This window comes from Triturus cristatus, chromosome 4_1 (assembly GCF_964204655.1).
Source record: "Triturus cristatus chromosome 4_1, aTriCri1.1, whole genome shotgun sequence".
Classification (NCBI taxonomy): domain Eukaryota; kingdom Metazoa; phylum Chordata; class Amphibia; order Caudata; family Salamandridae; genus Triturus; species Triturus cristatus.
In genome coordinates, this window is record NC_140585.1 from 616,058,911 (window position 1) to 616,079,972 (window position 21,062).

The following is a 21,062-nucleotide window of genomic DNA, read 5'->3' on the forward strand; positions in this document are numbered from 1 at the left end:
CATGACAAATATTGTAATGTACACCTCTACATGCAACCTGCACTAAGTAGAAGCATATCTTATGGTCACCCTCACAAGTAGATGCAAACACATTCTCAGTTGCAGCTTATAGAACAACCTGTCCATCCGTATCCGCCATTCCCTATCACTGATGCAGTCAGGTCAACACCAGCCTCTTTTACCCCCTTGACTCAATTGTTCTCTTTCCTCCCAGAATAGACATTATTAGAATAAAAAGGCAGTTTATTGTAGGTAGTGGAGGCGACTCTTCACACACCACATGGAATTTAGTGATTTCTTTGCAAAATCTTGAAAAAAAACTTGCATTAAAGCACGTCACACAAAAAACCCTTAATTCTTATAAGAGTTGTATTTACACTGCCTTTCATGTGTACAATATTCTACTGCATGGCACATTGACACGTTTAATTCCTATCCTCTTGCATGCAATTAAACGTTCATCCGTGGAGAACAAAGAATATCCATGTTCTTACCTAAAGTTTTGACAACTTCAGAATATTCTGAATCAGTAAACTGACCGTTCATGTTGGTTGCTCTAAACTTGAACCTGTGGAATAACAACATTATCACATTGTGGTGTTTTCGAAAACACATATGTACAACGTATCGCCAAACATTTCAGTACATATTAACTATTCAAGCATTGGACAATCACATGAAAGCCTTTATAATCAGTGCACATGATGCATGGCAACTTTGCCGGACAAATATTCGGTTTTCCAATAGATTATTTTTTTATGGCGCGCTCATTTCACAGAAAGTAATATGGAATAGTAAACTGAGCAATACTCTTGCTTCTAAATGTTTACTTGTGCTACATGAAAGTGTAAGTGCTATCCAGGTCTCTTCAGCAAGAAGAGTAGAAATCAGTGTGTCCAATCAACATATGCTCGAGATAAGTTCCTCTAAACTTTCATTTTACCAAATTGTTATTGTGTTTCAGACCATGTCTGGGAGGAACATACAAAAAGATGCATACACACAGAGGATATATAACACGTATCTGTATCATCTGGTCCTTTACTGCTCTAGAGGGTTTGGGACCAGTCCCACTGGTTTATGAATGCACCACAATTTCTGCAATGGCAATACCGGATCATATTAGAAAATAGTCAAAACGGGTTCTTGAAATGAAGAAGGAATTCTCAGAATAGGGAGAGGAGTCTTCAAAAACGTTACTGCTAGAAATTCTGATTCTGCTGACCTTCAATGTGTTTTTGGTAGCGATAGGAACCTTCTTCTAGGTAATAGTAATGCATTATATGAGTTTTGGAACAATTTCCAAATATTATCCAGGCATATTGTAACAGGGATTACATAAAGAGAGTCAACTTCTTAAAGTCACGATCAGCAAGGTGCCCTTGAAGGGAAGGGTGAAATGGCGGTGTGTACTGTCAGAGCTTGTAGTACCGAAGAGTGGGATACTACTTCATACTTGATGTTAGGGCCATTTCACCGCTCTGGACGTGTATTGTGTATGCTTTAGGGCATCAACTTCTCATAGGCCACAAAGCATCTCATTGTATGACGGAATAAAGATACAAACGCACACATCAGATTTCCAGGGCAGCCGAGTCATCTGCATTGTCTCATATAATGTTAATTCACTTTTCACCGATAGAATTACTTACAAGTACTGCTTTCTCGGTTTGAGAGGCCCATTGCAAATCTTGTCTTCACCGATTTGCAGCATGCAGTTGTTATCGGCGCCAATGATGTACACTTCTTCTTTGGCCTTAAATTTCTGCTTTCCCTCTGAACATTCTGGATTTGGGAAACCTTCATTTGTGAAATATGGCCTTGGTTTCTTGAAGTAGGCTTCATGCCACTTAGTAATATTTCCTTCATGCTGAACTAATGACAGAGGAAGAAACACACAGCAAATAACTGATTTGCGCACTATAAATAATTAATTTAAAAAGTTTAAAAAAACAATTATCTTAAATCAAAATATGGATTAAAATGAATTCAGAGAGAAAGAAATCAACAAATTCCCGTCTTCTCTAGAAAATGAATCACATGTCACAATACTTTATTTTTAGTTTTACAATTAAAGGTTGAGTACCATTCAGTCTAATCTAAAAAACACTGGCCGTGTGAGATTTTGATACCATTTACTGAACTTTCTAAAAATAAAATGCTTACTTTTATTTTGTTACCTTCAATGGGGACACATGCAACTGAAAATTTATATTTATTTATTACACATGATAACTAACCTCTTTTTAAACCCTGAAATCTGCTTAACGCTGTGACAAGGACATTTGATAATTGTTGCACTCATGTTTGATTCTGGGTTGGGCATTCCGATTCCCTTGCGCTTCCCTGTACTGCTTGCACCTGTGACAGTGATATTGCCAATGGTTCCCATTTTCTCCCTCCCCCGCTCCACTTTTCCTTTTTCCTCCCCTTTTTCCTTTTTGCAATTGGCAATCAAATTAATTTAATTTTATTATCAGCCTTGAGAAAGACCCAGGCCTGTGAGCTGAGAGGGGGTGAAACACGTGTTGACTGTCTTTCTATTTTGCTCTGCAAGCATTTTTCTGGACCATCTGAACAATTATAATAAAAGCATAAACTTTTCTGACTATCCTGGATCTTTATCTAACTAGGCAATATTTTAAAGATAGACGCTCTAGCCTTCCAGCCCTGTCCATCACCTAGCTCAAGTTATTTGTTTCAATGGGTTAGGGGTTTCCCATTTGGACTTCTGGATCTACCCGATACTACCCACTGATTCTAGGACGGACAACCACAGTGACCTATTATCCCTTCCTTCTATCTCCAACTGAATGTAATATGAAGGAGGCAAACATGAACTTGGTGATTATAAATGGACTTGAATATAGGACATCTTTCTTTGCCTCGTCTACCTTTTTTCAAAACCCAAATCTCCTGGAAGGACTAGATCAACTTTGACATTAACCCTTTATTTAAAAATGTAGCACTTACTTATGGGTTGGATGTGGTTTTCCAACACTGCTGCAAATCCCTATTTGCGAATAGGTTGCTATTTCTAGCTATGCGTAGTTTACTACACCCAGTAATTACCAGGTACAATAAAGTCCACACCATTCGTTACATTTCAAACCTGCAAGAATTTGACAGGGAAAAAAAGAGCATGGCATCTATCATGACATGCAGAGTTTGATGCGCTAAACACCAACATCGAAATAGTATCCCCCAAAACTCGGCATACTTGTCATTTAACAAAACCTATGCATTTCGAACCCCAGGAAGTTGGAGATTATCAGGTACAATAAACAGCACCAATACCACAGGAGCACTAGTAATACGAGCTTTAGACTGAAAATAAATGGTCAGTAATACAAAAAGTTAATAAATTTACCCTCATTCATTGTGCAAATGCATAACTTCTACCTCATCTTATTTGTTATTTTTATTTTAGCAAATGTCAATCAAATATATAGGAATAGGTTAGTTTCATATGTGCGTAGATTAAATTATCATAAGTATAAGTCTCATTTTGGGGTATAGCTCCTTCTAAATTCTGTTTAATTTCCCCCAAGTCTAAGACGGTGGCGAATCTTGTAAGGAGAAACTAGCCAAATAAATATGTTTATTTTTTTTGTAAGTGTGAAAATGTGAATCAACAATAGCCTCTCCTTTGAAAGAAAAGTAACCAGGGTTTTCATAACATTCCCCCAACATTTCAATTTTTATGTGTAAACATCCAGGAAGGAAACCACTGAAGATTAAATGCTTCTTTAGCTTGGCTTTTACTGTATGCCCTGGGTTATCTGCTCCAATCCCTTTAAGCTACACATTGTAATAATCTGCAAGCATCTGCCATCATCTGTTTGCAGTTGCTGACATCTGGAATTTGCAGGTTTTAAACCATAAGCCACCCTTCCCATGAAAGAAAATCTCCAACCTGTAGATTTTAAAAACACATGCCAACTTTCTTGTGGGGAGGAGGGGGATATCAACTCTTCGATGTACTGGGATAGTTTTTGTGAAATGGAATAATTTGATTAAAAAAAAAGTGGGAGAGGGAAACTTGAAACCCTGCTTAAATATGAGACATGCGGAATTTGTTTTGGCATGGCTGCTTACTTTAGGTTTGAAAGGGCAAACGTGAGGGACTGTGCAAGAAAAACATGTCATTGTGGAACAAATGCTGCTGCTTCTGTTACCTCCAGCTTCTGCAACCAGCACCTGTATGTGCTTGATGGGACCATGGTCATCGTTGAAGTAGCATATCGGCATCCGAATAGTGATAGTGGTGGAGGAAACCACCAGAGTCCCGCTGCTGTCGTAAACAGGTACGGGTCTCTTGGTAGGCAAGGGTGGTTCTGTAGCAAAAGAGAGAAGTTAAAGGTTTAAATTGCTGCCATTATTTACAGCAGCGGCCCGTACAGGTAATAGCGGTGGGCCAGGTGAGGGGGGGGGGGGGTGGCGGGGAATTTCGACCGACGATGACGAGGGAAAATTATTTATTTATTTAATTTTCCCTCATCATCGTCCATTGAAATCCCTCCTCGTCATCATCCTCCGTTGAAATACACCCCCCTCGTCGGCCTCACCGCCCATCCACTTTCAAATTCTTGCTTGAACGTAGCTTAATTTAAGTTTTACATACATTTACATTTTGCATGTGCAGCACAATATTGAAAGACATACGCAGACTTTTTGTGTTGCATGGGGCAATCTATGTACTGCTAAAATGATCAGTGTCGGTGAATCCAAAAGGAGAGTTCTCTGACTAGCAAGGTGGCATGCAACATTCAAATAAGGGAAATCTACTTACTCGGCATACATTCCTATGATGGTGTATGTACCGGGTGGAGCCACCACTAAAGGAAGATTTCAATTGAAGCCACATATGAGATGGACTAAATTTTACACCTCTCTGAGGTTGGCGACCTGGGAAGTGTGACAGAGGGTCCAAAATAAATGGCTACCTTCCTAGCCCAGTCTGTGAGAGGGACATAGGCACGAATTTACCAGCCACCTAAAACCTTCATAGAAAAACCAGCAACATCAGTGCTCTGTGTTGTTGCGCAACATGCTCTATTGCTTACCACACGGTGTGCGCATCTAGGCAGTAGACTACTGAAAAGTTCATGTAATTGGGTGAACAGTGATGATATGTCTAACTCACAGGATCTTCACTCAGACAAGGACTAAGCATTATTTGCATAATCAAGGCCATATTCTACGGAGGTACTGCTCCCATATATTAACAAGCATTCGTAAATGCATTAGGTTTCACCCATGTAATTAATAATAAGCTGTTTTTTGTTGTAAGTTGTAGCTTGCTGAGTACTTGTACTATATAAGTTACAGAAAGTCTGTTAAAGTATTATGACTTGTTTATGTACAAAAAGGCAATATATTGTGCTGTTACTAGTGGTATAGTGTGGGTAAGTAGTAGCAAAAGTTTGAAAATTGAAATGAAAGAGGGAAATAATCGAATTAATTGATGTAATAACAATATTATATGTTTAGAGGAGTTCTGACAAATGTTGGCCCCAGTACCACTGCACCTGCCGCACCATTCAAATCATGCCCTTAGTGCCTGCAAGAAAACTGCATTTGTGACTGCCTGTTTAGTAGTCAACTATAGTAATATTAGCTGTTTAGAGGAGTTCTGACAACTTTTGGGCCTGGTGACACTACACTTGCTGCATCATTCAAATCATGAGCCTGTTGTCTGCAAGGTAACTGCACTTGTGACTGCCTGTTTAGTAGTAAAATATAGCAATATTGTACGTTTAGTGGGGTGCCTAGAGCTTTTGGTCCTGGTGCTACTGCATCTGCTGCAACATTCAAATCATGACCCTATCCCCTGATAGATAACTGTAATTGGGACTGCCTTGTTTAGTAATAACATTTTGCAATAATCTGGGTTTAGTGGGGTCACCAGAGCTTTTATCCCCAGTGCCACTGCACCTGCTGCACCATTCAAATCAAGTCTCTCTTAACTGCAAGGTAACTGCACTTGTGGCTGGCTGTTTAGCCATAAAATATAGCAAAGCTCTTGTATATTAACTTTATTTTTAGCGAGCAGTGTTTATTACAGCATTTAAAATTTGATCATAATGACAAAATAGAATAAGTTGAAAAAAATCAATCTGATAATGGCTACAAAGTGCAAAGAAAGGTACGGAGGCATGAAAAGGAAAGGCCACAAATGTTCTAAGGATAAATCATCTGCTTTACACTACTAAGTAATGAAAAGCAAGCATTCCAGCATCCTGTTAGAAGCCGTCTGCCTTTTCCGTGTGAAGAGATCTTATCTTGACTGTGAATCGGGCTTAAACAGTGTGAAAAGCTTTAGTAGAAGTATCGTTAATTTGTGCAGCCAGGAGAAGTTAACAAAAAAAAAGTTTCACACAAAGATGAATGAACACAGTAAATTCAATGTCGATGTACACCGTAACTTATGCCCGCATAATGACGTCAATATCAGTGAATGCAATATTGATGTACGATGTAACAACTGTACATATAATAATGAGAATATTGGTAAATATGATATCAGTGACACCCATGTTACACATACACAGACTCACAAACTTGTATCATTGCTGTCAGATTTATCCGAGATGACCACCCCATCAGCCCCAAGTCAGAGCAACATGGTCAGACATGCCCTGCATCCCAAACCCAAGCCTACCGATTAACAGGTCACAGGTAAGGTTACACTGAGCCCAAAAACAAACGCGTGCCCAGGGAAATCCCTGATCGTTCCCACAGATAGGTAGTCACATCACAAACAGGAATGAGGAGATTGTCCCCTATAAAACTCATTTCACCAAAGGCGCACGTTTCCAAAATATCATAAAGTTAGATGCTACATGTAGTTAGGAACACTCAGCCAATCAAGGCACGACATGCACACCACATGAGGTGATCACGCACTCACCGCACCGGACATCTCGACACGCACACTGGCCCACACTAGCTCTTCCCCGAGGTCCAGAGCCATCTGTGTCCCCCTTATCAGATGGTTTTTCTTGTTATTTAAGAATTTTTTCAAATTTTCAAATAATGTCAAAGTATTTTATTGTACCCACAAAATGTATATATGTGCAGCCAAAACTTCTCTACTCTGACAGTGTCGTCAGATGTGCCTCTGTTGATACTCTCCCAGCCGCTGCGTTTAATTAAGCCAACTTGTTTCTGTTCTGCCAAAAGCCTCTTGTCTATACAATTATTTAAGGTAAAATCATATTCGAGCAACAAATCAATTATAAAGTCAGTATTATGTAGTGAAGTGAGAAAAGTCTAAAAAGAGTCACACCCACTGACTTTATTACACTGCATTTTGTAACGCATTAGTACCAGGTTTCTACTCAAACGTTTGAGCTGTCTAAAAAGTTTATCATTGATGACTGTATTTAGATCTTCAATTCCGGTTCTTCTCTTCCCCAACAGGGGACTCCCTACTACCCTTCTTAGAAAGACCATGAGTCTCCCTCCCCGTTGGCATCCACCAGGTGCACCTGTCTTTAGCAGATGATTTCTAACCTCTGCTAATGTAGTGATTGCTCCACCAACTTTTTCATCTCATGGCTGCCAATTCTGGCAGGGTAAGTATCACATCTGGGATGAGTGTAATCCAATCACATCTAGGTAATATTACAGAAGGAATCAAATGGGTTCAGAGATGTAAAGTAAATCACATTTAGTTTAATATTCTCACTGTGGTTCCTGATGTCTTCCTCCAGACCCCACAAGATTGCAAGCTGAGGGACTTCAGAATTGATCTATGTGCATATTTCCAATCAACACAGAGATCTAAAAAGATTTTTTGTGATGTCAAATGTTGCATGTATATCAGCAGTATCTGCACAATCTAATTGCATTTTCTTTGAGAATGCCCCTTTTGAGTAAAGGGTGATCAGGCTTGGTAGATGTTTAACATTGACACTTACAATTGCTAGGCCCATTTTCCAACAATCTTTGGTATCCCCTCCCTGACGGGGTAATTTACAACAGTTTCTAAAACTTTGTTGCAATTGAAATATGTCAGATCAATTTGTTCTTGCATTAAAATGTATAGTTCAACACTTTCACTTAACATGTAGTGCATGAAACTAGTTCCACTTCTACAAGGAATAGGATATGCACATCTCAGCAATTTTCAACATATAGCAACAGTCTTGTGGTTGTATTATCTTAAAGGAGAAATATCATAGATATTTAAGATGTGAGCTGTAATATTGTTTCATTTGTTCACATTGTTTAGCATGTCAGCATGGCATTAGCTTCATGGAGATCAGATCAGTAGGCTTGAATTCATTTCAATATGTACCTAATTAAAACAATTATATCTAAGACTGCTGACAAGAACGATATCCAGTTTACATTTAGATCCAGTCACATTATTTGAATCTGTAGTGAGTAAAATATGAATCACTTTTCACTCACTGTTAGACCCTTCAGCCTTATGGTGGTATTCCCCCAAACGTTTTGCCCTCACCCTCCTGAACTCATTTTTTGTGGGCTTTTAGGACTCTGCACAGTTTGCCACTGCTAATCAGTGCTAAAGTGGTTGTGTCCCCTCCCTTAAACATGATAAAATTGCTTTACAATTATTAGGCTTTAACATCATGGAGGAATTCTCTAATTCCGCTGCTAGAGAAAACAACATCACACCATCGCAGGAGCTGTGTGTCAACCTTGCCAACTTCTTTCACTGCAAGACTGCAACCATATACGGAAACTTTGAAACCCAACCTACACCTACAGACTTCATCGACAGAGACGCCACTACCACAACCAATACCAACCAAAGACTGACCACCCGGAACATCCCACGCACACAAAGCTGTACACAACCAAAGACCTACCTTCATTAACCATCTCCTAAAATTCCACCAACCATCAAGAAGACTATGCTCTGAGCACTTGCCCACACTTTTCGCATCCACCTAATCAGAAGCGGAGGACGATCCTTCTCCCACATAGCAGCAAAAACCTGGAACAGCCTACCCACACATCTCCAGACCATCACCTCACTTCTGGAATTCCGTAGGGCCCTCAAGACCTGGCTGCTCGACTGAACCACCGAGACCTGCAAGCACCTGCATATCCCTGTGGGTGATTAGCCATGCCTTTAATTCCTCTTTGAATGATTGATTGATTGAGGCATACTTAATTTACTTGTAAGTCACAAGTAAATTGGTACACATGTACCCAGTGTCAGGTCTGTCAGAACTCTCAGAATGAGAACATCTAGCGATGGCTTAGGATGACCTGAATATCTTGACAGTCTTGGTCTGTCAAAGGTAAGGGCGACCCCTTCACGTAGCCACAATTCAACTAACACTTTTAGCACCTAAGCAGATAGTGTCTTCAAAAGGAGCTCCTAGGAGGAAAAACTACGCACAAAAAAAAACTCCAATGACAATGGTTGGCTCTCAGATGGCGAGGGCAGAGGCCAAAGGAGCCAGCACACTGGAACTGGACACAGGTGAATCACCAGTGGCACTTTCCAACAGGAGTGAAAACGCCAACAGAAGTGAGGAAGACCTCAGCAGGAAAACAAGGGCAGCCAAACTGGAAATGTCAACAGGAATGAGGATCAACAGCAGCATGCAAACACACCTACAGGAGCGAAGTGTTTCAACGCAAAGAGAAAGGAAATCCCCAGGACAGGAAATTACATTAGGAAAGGATGCAGCCTTATTGCATTGGAAAGGCAATACAATAATAAATGAGTAAGCCACCATGATGGATTGGGGACTAAAAAACTCCTTCCAGTAAATTCTGGGAGAAGAACTATGGTGGCTTCCAACATGGCCTCCTGGAGAGGAGTGTTGAAGACTGCACCGGCAGGCCAATCACCATGAAGATGTGTCCCTGCTTGCCTGTGGCTGCCCACCAGCACAGCCAACACACCATAGGTAAGAAAGTAGTACATCCAACTAAATAGAGCAGGATGCAAGGGAAGATGTTGAGCGTTGCAGCCGGTGGTGTAACAGTATTCTCCCTCCTGAGGCCTCAGGTTTGTCAGTAAACTGCTGAAAGAATCCACAAACCAGAACAGGTGTATGAACTGTAGAGGCAATTCCCCACAACCTCTCACTGGGAGGATAACCTTTTTAATGAATCAAAAACTGCAGGTGATTCCCAAAGAATCTGGAATCACAAATATCCTGAATTTCATATCCAGGAGTATCATTTACCAAATTCGGAGATAGACAAGAAAAAACATGTCAGAAAGGATCCGTTACACTGGGTTTTAACTGCGAGGAATGGAAAACAAGATGCACTTTCCAAGAAAGGGCCAACTGAACCTGGATTGACACTGAATTGATGACAGGGACAATCTTAGATGGTGTAACACCCAGGGCCTGTATACTAAGTGCTACTAGTGGGCCTGCAGCACTTATTGTTCCACCCACTTAAGTACCTCTTTTTAAACAAGTCTCAGGCCTGGCATTGCAGCCTGTATGCACAATTTTTTACTGCCATTTCAATCTTGCAAAACAAAACTCTTTGCCAAGCCTAAATATTCCTTTGTAATACATATAAGTCACCCCCTAGTCTAACCAGGCCAGGGTGCAGTGCAATTCGAGATTCCTAGTTTGTCATAGACCACACAATTTACAAATTAGACCACATCTTATCCCTAGCATACCTATAAGATGACACTGGCATGTAGTTAATAAAAAAAGACCCATGTCCTCAGTGTGCATGAAGGTTCATGCTAGGACAGAAGTGCGGTCACTTTTTGGGCACTTGGTAAAAGAAGGACTATATTGGAGTGTAGGCTTTGTGCTCAGTAGGAAATGAACTTGTGGTACCAGAAAGCACAAAACAGTGAGCCTAACAACCGGTACTGCATTAGTACAGGCTGAGGTGCGCTCAATATCGGCCAAGTCCAGGATCACACGACCTTCCAAAGTCTTTGCAGAACCCTGCACTGTTACTGTGCCTTTTATGGAAAACACATGGAAACTGGGAATGTGTGCGAAATGGGTCATGACCTGCAAAACGATAGCTCCAAAGGCTGCCACGGGACCGGGCTCGGCTTGCGCTGTGGCTTAGCCATGAACTTCGAGGCAGTGGCATCCCTGCACTTCGCTGATCTCAACAGACAGTTCAACAAGTCAGATCTATGGGCTTCGTGCTGCTTGAAGTAATGCTATCCATGCCAGGCCATGCCCCACAGACAGGAGTTCGGGTTACGCTCACTGTCACAGGGGAGGGCAGCATGCTCATCTGCCCTTCAAGCTGAACAAATAAAGATGTTGGACCTATTGTTTGATCTCTGATTGATAATGTTTATCGGAGGACTGAATACAACTTTCACGAAAATGCACTCGCCTCATTTGCATCAGAACTGGGGATCCCTTGCAATACGCAGGGCACGCAACGCCATCTGTTAATAACATTGCAGGTCATTGGCACCAAAAGCAATCTTGTTTAAAGTGAACTTCAAAGGTGAATGTTCTGCCCGCGCAAAGGGAACATTTCTGTCTCCAGTGAGACACATACCTGGTAATTCTGGACAGAAGATTCATTCACAATCCAGACGTGCACGGAATAAACAAATGTAACGTGCACAGTGCAGACCGAGTGAAGACGTGAAAGGCTAGTAAACACAGGCGATGAGAGCTTCTGTCTTCGGAAACTAACTGGCCAGATACTTTTGAATCTTATGTCAGACTTTCTCCTTTCATCTCGTTTGACAACCATACCATACCGATCACAGATGGTAAGTCGGGGAAGCCCCAGACACAACCTTTGCTCGGTAGGATTACTGATTGATCAGCAAGCATGGACACTGGGAGCTGGAGCCAGGAGGAGTTAAATTGCCCCTCCATGCCAGGGAGCCATTATCAAAAGTGGTATGATTAACAGCGTTGACTATCACAGGGAGCGGGTAGTATACCTGGCCTTTCAACTACTTTCTCAAACGTGTGAGTTGTTTTTGGCAGCATGCTGTCAGGAATGCCCACATTTTATTGAGTTTATGGGAATATCCTTAAACGACCGGTAATCTCACTAATGCTAATTTACAAAGTCTCACATTTCCTTCAAAGACATTAGGTGGAATGTCACAATGAACTTCCTTGAAAGTAGTTTAGATGGTGATAATTAGAGACGCTTTCTGTCAGTCATCAAAATATGTAAATGACGACCAGAGGTGTATTAATGTTGCACCTATAGTGGGTGCAGAAAAGTATCATTTATTCATGTCTTCAACAATCCAGCAGGGCTCATGATTTAGATATCTTCTGTGAAACGTAGGCTTTCTTACTGTTTCTGTACCTGCATGTCTAGATGTATGACTACTTTTCGGCACCCACTCTTATCGTCATTCACTGATTTAGATTACCGAAAAGATTCTTTAAAGAAGTTAAAAAACTTGAATTATTGTATGTGTGCGAGTATGAATTTTATAAAAAAGTGTTATTTATATGTTGCACTGGACAATGTAAATCTTATCTAATCTTATCTAAGGGACTTGAAAAGAACTGTGGGCTTTTACATTTTTGATAAAAAGGACTCACGACTTCACATACCTTTTGTATCCATGGTGACTTTCAGTTGCATATTTGGCCCCGCTCCAGCTCCATTAACTGCATAAACCTTGAAAAAGAAAATAAAAAAACAGGATAATAGCAATAGGAAAAAAGGCTAATTTATATAATAAAAATCCATTTGTGATAATACAACAAGATCATGGTTGCAAAGTCGAAAAAATATATTGCAACTACTTATGTATATTTACCGTACAAACAAATGAAACATCCAATTTTGTTAGACTTTCTTTTGACTTAGAGGAAGTATTGGGAACAATCTAAAAAAAATTCAAAATGGTTAGTAAAATAACTTTTTTTCTTAACTAGATTTCGTTTTTACTTAGCAGATTCTGCTTGGATGTAGTTAAACTACTTCAGAAAGGTATCCAGCTTCTGATGGTTTTTGGCTGATTGGCTGGTAAATTGCTGATACAGCCGGAGTTTAATTGTCTATATTTAGGCAAAAACACTTAAAATGTTCACCAGGAGCTAAGTTGCAATTCCTCTTCTGAGTCAGAATTCACGTATCTCATCTTTGGAGGCGTTCCTGTTGGAGCGGGTTCGTAGTGGTGATTTTAAAAAAGTCAGAAAATGTATCTACCATCCCCAACTAGGTTTATCGCCTTTACAGATGTGTTCCTTCTGCCATAGCACTGCTATACATTTAAGTTGTCATAAGATATCAGTAGTATCAGAATTATACTACTGGGATCTTACATTGTTCCTGCCATCGGGGCTCAGAGCATTTTGTTTATGGCCACAGGGGCAGCAAAATCTCTGAGCATGCTGACGCATAGAGCTGAACAAACAAAAGGCGCAATGTGCAAATGTTACTGAACTAGGGAAAACAGAGACCTGAATACAAGCATTGTTGGACTTGGCCCATTTTGGCTAAAGTTCCTTAAACTTTTTGCTTTCCCCCTAGTCCTTTTTTTTGACATGGTGTTGCCAACTTAGATGCTTTGGGCACTTTGCCACTGCTGATCAGTGTCAAAGTGCAAGTGCTCCCTATGTAAAGTGTAATGGTAATTGGTTGTCCAAGATTGGTATGTTTTCTTTACTAGTAAAGTCCACAGTTAAGTGCACTATGTGTGCCAGGGCTGGTAATGCAAATGCTACTAGTGGGCCTGCAGCACTAATTGTGCCACCAACACAAGTAGCCTTAAAGAGAGAACTCAGGCCTGCCACTGCAGTGCCTGCGTGCAGTTTGTTAAACAGCCATCTTGTTCTGAAAAGTACACCCACTTGCCAGACTTTACACTTCCCTTTTTATGCATATCAGACACCCCTATGGTAGGCCCAAGGTACCCCCTGGGCAGGGTGCAGTGTATGTGAAAGGTAGGATATGTACTTATGTGTGTACCATGTCCTGACACTGAAATACTCTCCATTTCGTTTTTCACTGTTGAAAGGCCATCTTACCCATAGGACAGAATGGGGGAGGCTGTGTAATATGTTTCCAGCCTATCTTCCCAAAGGCTTCAGATGAAGAGGTGAAGTTTATTATGCCTGAACTCACAATTCAATAACACATCTTTTTGTGAAGGTGGCTTTTGCATTGTGTGTTTAAGAAACCACTCTTTTAGAAATGACTGGGTTTTTATGCTCTAACATTTCTGTGTGTCTCTGCCTGGTTGTGGATTGACTGTCTGGATCTAAAAGTAATAGGATCTGGGGAATGTCTTGACCCAGGGGAGGAGGTGAGACAGCAACAGGCTGACCTACATCTGGAGTGTGGGGGGTAGCACCTGGAAGTGAAGAGGCCTGGGCTGCAGCCATAAAACAATTGCTCCATACCCTGCTGAGTGATTAAGGATCCAGACCTCCACTATCAAAGGAAGAAGGTGTCACTGGCAGGGAGACACCCAGAACTGGTTTAGACAGGGGTCAGTGCCCCCCTGAACACAAAGACTTCAAAGACATTTAGGGGTATAACTGGGAGAGCTGGAACCCCTGAACGTTGGAATTGGATGGATCAAGACTGAAAAGGATTGAACATACTTCATGCTCAAGAGGAGCCTTTGCCAAGGAAGAAAGAGCTGAATAGACTGAAGGGAAGGACTGACCCTTGCTGTGCGTTCTGGGGCTTGCCTGCAGTTTGCTGCTTTAACCAAGGAGAGGCTAAAGGGACTTTGCTGTGTGCTGTCTCCCCCTGCTTGAAAGGACTTTGCTGTGCTGTGTGTCCTGAAGTAACCTAACCCCAAGGGCCTGAGGTGAGCTGGCTCCCTGTTGGAGAAACTCAGGAACACAAAAGTTTCCAGAAGTGTCTCAGCGATGCTGTGTGTGTGTGTGTGTGCTTTGTGGAGCCTGAGAACTTCATAAGCCATGCCCTGTGATTGTGGGCACCGGGAGTCCAAGCAAGTCTCAGTAACGCTGTGTGCGTGTGCTCTTTGCAGCCTGAGCCATTTGTGAGGATTGTCCTGTGTTCGTGTGCACCTGAAGTCCAAGTGAGTCTCAGCGACTCTGCGTGCGTGTGCTTCGTGCAGCCTGAGACCTTCGTGAGGATTGCCCTGTGATCATGTGCACCCGTAGTCCAAGTGAGTCTCAGCGATGCTGTGTGCGTGTGCTTCGTGCAGCCTGAGACCTTCGTGAGGATTGCCCTGTGACTGTGCACACCCGAGGCTCAAGAGAGTCTCAGCGAGGCTGTGTGCGTGTGACCTGTTGCAGCCTGAGATCTTCGTTATCGTCATCGGTCCGGAATCAACCAAGTCGCATCGGAGGCCCAAGTCGCAAGAGGCAGAGAGGAGAGTGAGGTCGAACCCCCTAGGTAACGTGTGTCAGCGCCTGGGGTGGGATCCGGGCTCGGAGAGAGATGCTCTCGGCCTCTCCCCTTCTTGTAGCGGGAGCCTCTGTTCCAGCTCGTATCGTGGCCCGTACGTGCCAAGGAGTGGTAGTACCGGGGCCGGAGCGTAGAGCTGCACTGTGGTTTACACCAGATCCAAGTTGGGGGCATATGTTGACGGAAACTGACCACGAGTCAGTACGAGGGGCAGAGAGACCGTCTGAAGCACCATGATCGGTGCTGGAGTGTATTACGCATTGCGTTAATTCTGCATTACAAACTACATGATTGTTGTATTACGCATTGCATTCGTTTGCAGAACGAACTAACTGATTGTTGCATCACGCATCGCATTATTTCTGCATAACAAACTGCCTGATTGTTGTATTACGCATTGCATTAGTTTGCAGAACGAACTACCTGATTGTTGCATTACTCATTGCATTATTTCTGCATAACGAACTGCCTGATTGTTGTATTACGCATTGCATTAGTTTGCATAACGAAGTGTATTATTTTCACTTTCTAAAGTACCTGATTCTTGCATTACCGACTGCATAGCATTGCATTAGGACTGCATAGGATCACCTAGAATTGCTCATTAATAGCGCCAGAACGTACAAGAGCTGGCTGGCCTAATAACCGGACAGGAGGTATATTACAAATACTCATAGGTTGGATTTTTATCGTGTGGTCTCATCGCATCTTTTTATATAAACGTATACTTGTTTTTATATGAAACTCTTGTCGAGTCCTTTTGTGGTGTCACCATTGGGTCACTGGGAGCATGGTTGCAAATACTTTACACATTTGCCTTGAAGATAAGCCTGGCTGCTCGTGCCAAGCTACCAAGGGGGTGAGCAGGGGTTATCTGAGAAGGTGTCCTTCCTTTCCCAGACGTGGAAGCGAGGATCCCTACTTGGCCTAAGGTACCTAACTCAGCCAACTAGGGAATCCCGGTTCTAACAAGCACCATCAAATTTGTATAAGCATTCAACAAAACAGAATGGATGACAATAAATCAATCAATCCAAAGGGGAAAGAGACAACAGAAGAAGCAAAACAGAATAAAAGACTATTCAATAAACTGAACAAAAAATTAATTGGCAAGTAGAAATTACACAAGTATAATAAAAACTCTTAAAGAAACGTCAAATTGACAAGGAGCTGAAAAATGTATGGCTGTATAGCTGAGAAATACATCCCATGACAGCAGCACGCTACAGACAGTTAAACATACAATGGTCTTCTCTCTGTATAGCAAAAACAGGGAAATGGGCACAATCAAATTGTGACATACAGGGTTTGAAACTGTTTCATCCATGGTCTCTGGATGTCAAATACTTATGGCAGAAGACTAACAGTAGAGCAAACAAAGGAGATTTTGTCATCCATTTGAAATGATGTTAACAAATAGAGTTTTGCCCCGCTAAAAGCCTTTACATTTCCACCCATCCTCTCCATCACAAGCTAAGATGAGGCCATGGAACTTGTTCTGTCCTCCTCATGTGACTGCTCATAAGAAAATGAATCTTGTGCAAATTCACAGAAGAAGAACTGTCAGAGGAAAGCTATTCTGCACATATAATGGCTTTATGTAAAAGATCCACCTTTGGGAGTCGCATTTCCTCATCTGGTGCTTTTTTCTGTTCTTAAAAACCTATTCTTCATAGTCGATAAATGGATCTATCTAACATCAAGAAGACCATATTGGAATCAGCATCAGGTGACCTATACTGTAAGTGGTTGCACTGCATGTTAATATTTATTTCTGAACACAACTCTGTTTTCCAACGTGAACCCTCAAGCCACATCTGACTATGCGCTCATGTGGCTCTACCTGACTTTGATTTGATCCTGCTAGAAAACTGTTATTTTTTTAACTTTATTTATTTTACTATGTTATCATTGATTCCCATAGCCATCTATGGTTGTGCTCATTGATTTTCGTTAATGAATGTTCTTTAACTTTTTGCTTTAGTTAGCTAACAAGGAATTTTTTAAGTGTACATAGTTTACCTGTATTTCTGTTTGTTGATACACCCCCAATCTCACAGCCTCATCCACAGCGAGATTCCAGTTCAGCCCACTTTACATTTGTAAATATGGTTAGTTTTGGTCATTATTGCCCCATCTCTCCGGTCTCATCCACTACTAGTTTAAGATACTTTAACATGATCTGTGCTGTTAATCTGCAGAGCTTTCAAGTAAAGAATTTACCCGTACCACATAATATTTTTCCTTCTTGTCCTTATCAGTTTTTATACTAAATCAGAAAAATAGGGAATCCATTGGAGAAACCCAAAGGCACAGTAGTAACTCTTTGTTTGTCTGAGAACAAATAGCTATCTATCATACTACGCAATGAAGCAAATTATGCCTTCAGAAAGAGTTCACTGAGGAAAACTGACACACATCATGAATAAATTGTGACACAACAAACCTGTGAAAATATGAATAGTTCTTCTATAACACCCCTGTACAAAATTAGAAAAGCTTAACCTTATAAAATACTGACGTACCAGAAAAAATTATAAAAACTGAAATAGTAGGAAGAACTCTAGAAATGCGATAATGTGAAAATCATGCCCACAGTAATACTGTGCAAGATAATTATGTCAAAAGTCCCAGCATTACTAGGGCTGATGTCAGATGAGAATGCAAAGAAAGTATAAGCATGCATTCATCATTTACTCTAATAGGCTCTTTTTTCTGGCTTGTGTATGACTTCCATCCTGTGACTTAGCTCACCCCATTGCTCCCTTCTCCCTCCTTTGATTACTTGTCACCATTTCCTAAATCTTTTACTCGCTCATCTATTTCTCTTTTGCCTTTTTCTACTGGGCTATTTCAATGCTTTAGCTTTTGATTCCTCATGTTATGGTTTCTTCCTGTATCTGTTTATTCTTTTCCCATACATGTATCGCCTTTACCATTTGTGGTTCATGCTCCCCTGTCTATCCAGCATCTACTCGGCTGACATAAACTTTAATCTAACATGATAAGTGACAAACCCACAAGGTTCAATGCTATATTCCATAATAGTTCTCCTGGCCCAGTCCAAGAGTATATAGTCAACTTGTTCCAGTCCCCTACTTATTTAAGCCAATTCCCTCCACCAGACAGAGCACTCTCAAAGGTAGAGGATGAAACGGATCAGGAGAGCTTTACCACTCCAACCACACTCTTGCCTGCTCTGAGTTCTGCTCCTTCTTCAAGAGCTCTGCACATGGTGTGGGTCTGTAATATCAAAGACAGATCATGGAAAGGTCACAATCTCACAACCAGAATATCAAGGGACAAATATCAAAAGATAAGTGTATTGTCTTGCGGTATTTTAGAACAGAACCCTTTTGGCTCCTAACGGACTCTGTAGAGCTGTGACTTAGGTGTCATAGCGCAATGCCATGAAATATTGTTTCACAATCTGGAGGTTCCAGTTACACACAGCAGAATAAATATGTGTAATATTAAACTCCATTTGTGGTGTGGTTATTGGCGGCTACCCAGGCTGGGACAAAGCTGAAAATGGTGACAAGATAGGGGGAAGTAACCTGAAGAATGGTCATGCTCTCCCAGATAGTTTGCCGTGGTTCAAGAAAACTGCTCGTGCATGCCGGATGTGTCGCTGTCGAAGATCAAAGTCAACACTTCATGCACGTGGAATCAGAAAGCAACTCCAGCCACTGTTAAGCATATGAAGACAATGGAAGCAATGCAAACAATGTACACATTGATGGTTGAGAACCTAATGGTTAAGCCATACATAAAGGTACTGCACTGCCATGCAAGACAAAGTTGTACATTATAGGGAGTGAAAGCGGATTCAGTCTGGTTTATGAAGTACAGCAGCTGATAATCATAACCTACAAAATAACGCTGTGAACAGAAGTGCTGCAAGGTTGAGATCAACCAGGTGTTACAAAAAAGCAAATTGACATGTGAGCAACAAGAAGAATGACTCACTGAATGCCCCGAAGAGAGTCCTCATACTACCACACGCGGTGAAGCTGACTCAAGGAGAAGTGTTCGGGGTTGTGCTTACGGAGCCGTCCATACCTGAAGCAGCTCACTCACGTAGGTGCTGATTGGGGCTCAGACCAACTTCACAGGTCTTTAGAAAATAAGGAGCCGAGAACAACTCTCAAAATAGTGAATGTTTTCAGATGGCTGCAAAGAAAGTCACGTTTCCAGTTTTCATTAAAGATGAGTATGAGGCCAGCACGTCGCACACTCTCACTGATGGATTGTCTAAGACAAGTTACAAGGATCCACCCACAGTGTCTTCAAGTTCAACACTAGGCTACAATGCGTCTGTATTCCTGAAACCACCAACACCTTTCGATACTGCCAAAAAGCTAATTATTGGTGACAGTTGCTCTGCGTAGAGACATTTAATGATTTCATTGATGTTCTTGAAGAGACTGATAACAAAAAGATTATCAAGTCTCTAAAAAATATGTCTGCGGATGGTGTGAAAGAAGTCATAAAGAATATGCCGCAAACTGATGAAGAAACTACATATTGTCAGATTAAAGAGATGCTCAATCTAAAATTCAATCCAGTACCAAACATTGATTACGAAAGATACATTTTTAGTCAAGAACTCCAAAATGTTGGTGAAACCATTGATCATCAAGCACTGTAAGTTCAATTAATTTATTGATGAGGAACCTATGCGACATATAGTTCTTGATGCATGTTTGTCAGACTCATTCAGACGACAAATGCTGAGAGAAACTATTAGTCTGGAGCGAGTGTTGATACCTGCCAGAGCTGAGGAGCGTGGTGAAAGACAAGCCACTAACATGGAGGCCGGAGGTGCCCAAAGTGAATCTGTCATGAGCATAAAAAAGTAACCCAAAAAAAACCTGAAGGACACAAAGTGCTGTCTACAAATATAGAGAAGTTTTGTTTTAGATGTGGATTTTCATTTCCACATGAAGGTAAATATTCCGCCATTGGACAGATATGCAAAGGCTATGGGAATGAGAACCATTTTGTGACAGTTTGTAAAGTGAAAGAAAAAGCAAGTGCACTTCAGCAGCTTGAAGAAAAAAATGCCAGCCAGAGCATTGACGAGGCAGAGTTTGACGCAACCCCACAAGGCCAAGCGGTGACATCATTTGAGGCAACTTGACACTGAATAAAGTCGATTGCCATCTAAATCATCGTCAAACAGTTTGTCCGCCTCAGTAGCAAGTAAAAATCAGGAAGACGGTTGCGCCATGGACGCATGTGAGGAAAAATGTTGACATGCCAAAGCACCAAATTCATACAAACATTGCCTGAAAATAACATTAAAAATAAATGACTGCTTGATACCTTTCATCAGCAACAGTGGTGCATCAATAAATATAATCCCTAAAGAGATATATCATGAATTGCCTCCATTACCTCAACTTATGCCATCAAAAATTAAAGTGTACACTTGGGCTGCAACGATACCCATAAAAAGTCAAGGTTAATTTGCAGCAACATTAAAACACAAAAAAAGGTGTTTACGCATCCATCCATGTGCTCCAAGGTACTGCAGCAAGCTATTGTCTGCTCAGTTTGAGTACCAATGCTGATATTGATCTGACTTCTGTGAATTACAACCTGAATGCTCATCACGAAAAGAAAGTACATTTTCTTCATTGTTTCATGGTTTGGGAAAGTTAACAACTATGAAAGTAAAGCTATATAGTAATAATGATATCCATCTTGTTGCTCAGAGACATAGACAAGTTGCTTTTCATTTACAGGAAACT

The 21,062-nt window shown here is 41.2% G+C and overlaps 1 protein-coding gene across 1 annotated transcript in view; it reads right to left on the reverse strand.

Annotated features, from left to right (window-relative positions):
- PTPRQ (protein tyrosine phosphatase receptor type Q) overlaps window positions 1-21,062 on the reverse strand; it is a 1,724,016-nt gene that overhangs the window by 299,861 nt on the left and 1,403,093 nt on the right. The window contains exons 51-54 of the mRNA XM_085652983.1: window positions 12,528-12,594; window positions 4,179-4,337; window positions 1,653-1,875; window positions 495-568 (exon numbers count right to left, since the gene is read on the reverse strand). Coding sequence (XP_085509109.1) covers window positions 495-568; window positions 1,653-1,875; window positions 4,179-4,337; window positions 12,528-12,594 — 523 coding nt within the window. The remainder of the gene's footprint in view (window positions 1-494; window positions 569-1,652; window positions 1,876-4,178; window positions 4,338-12,527; window positions 12,595-21,062) is intronic.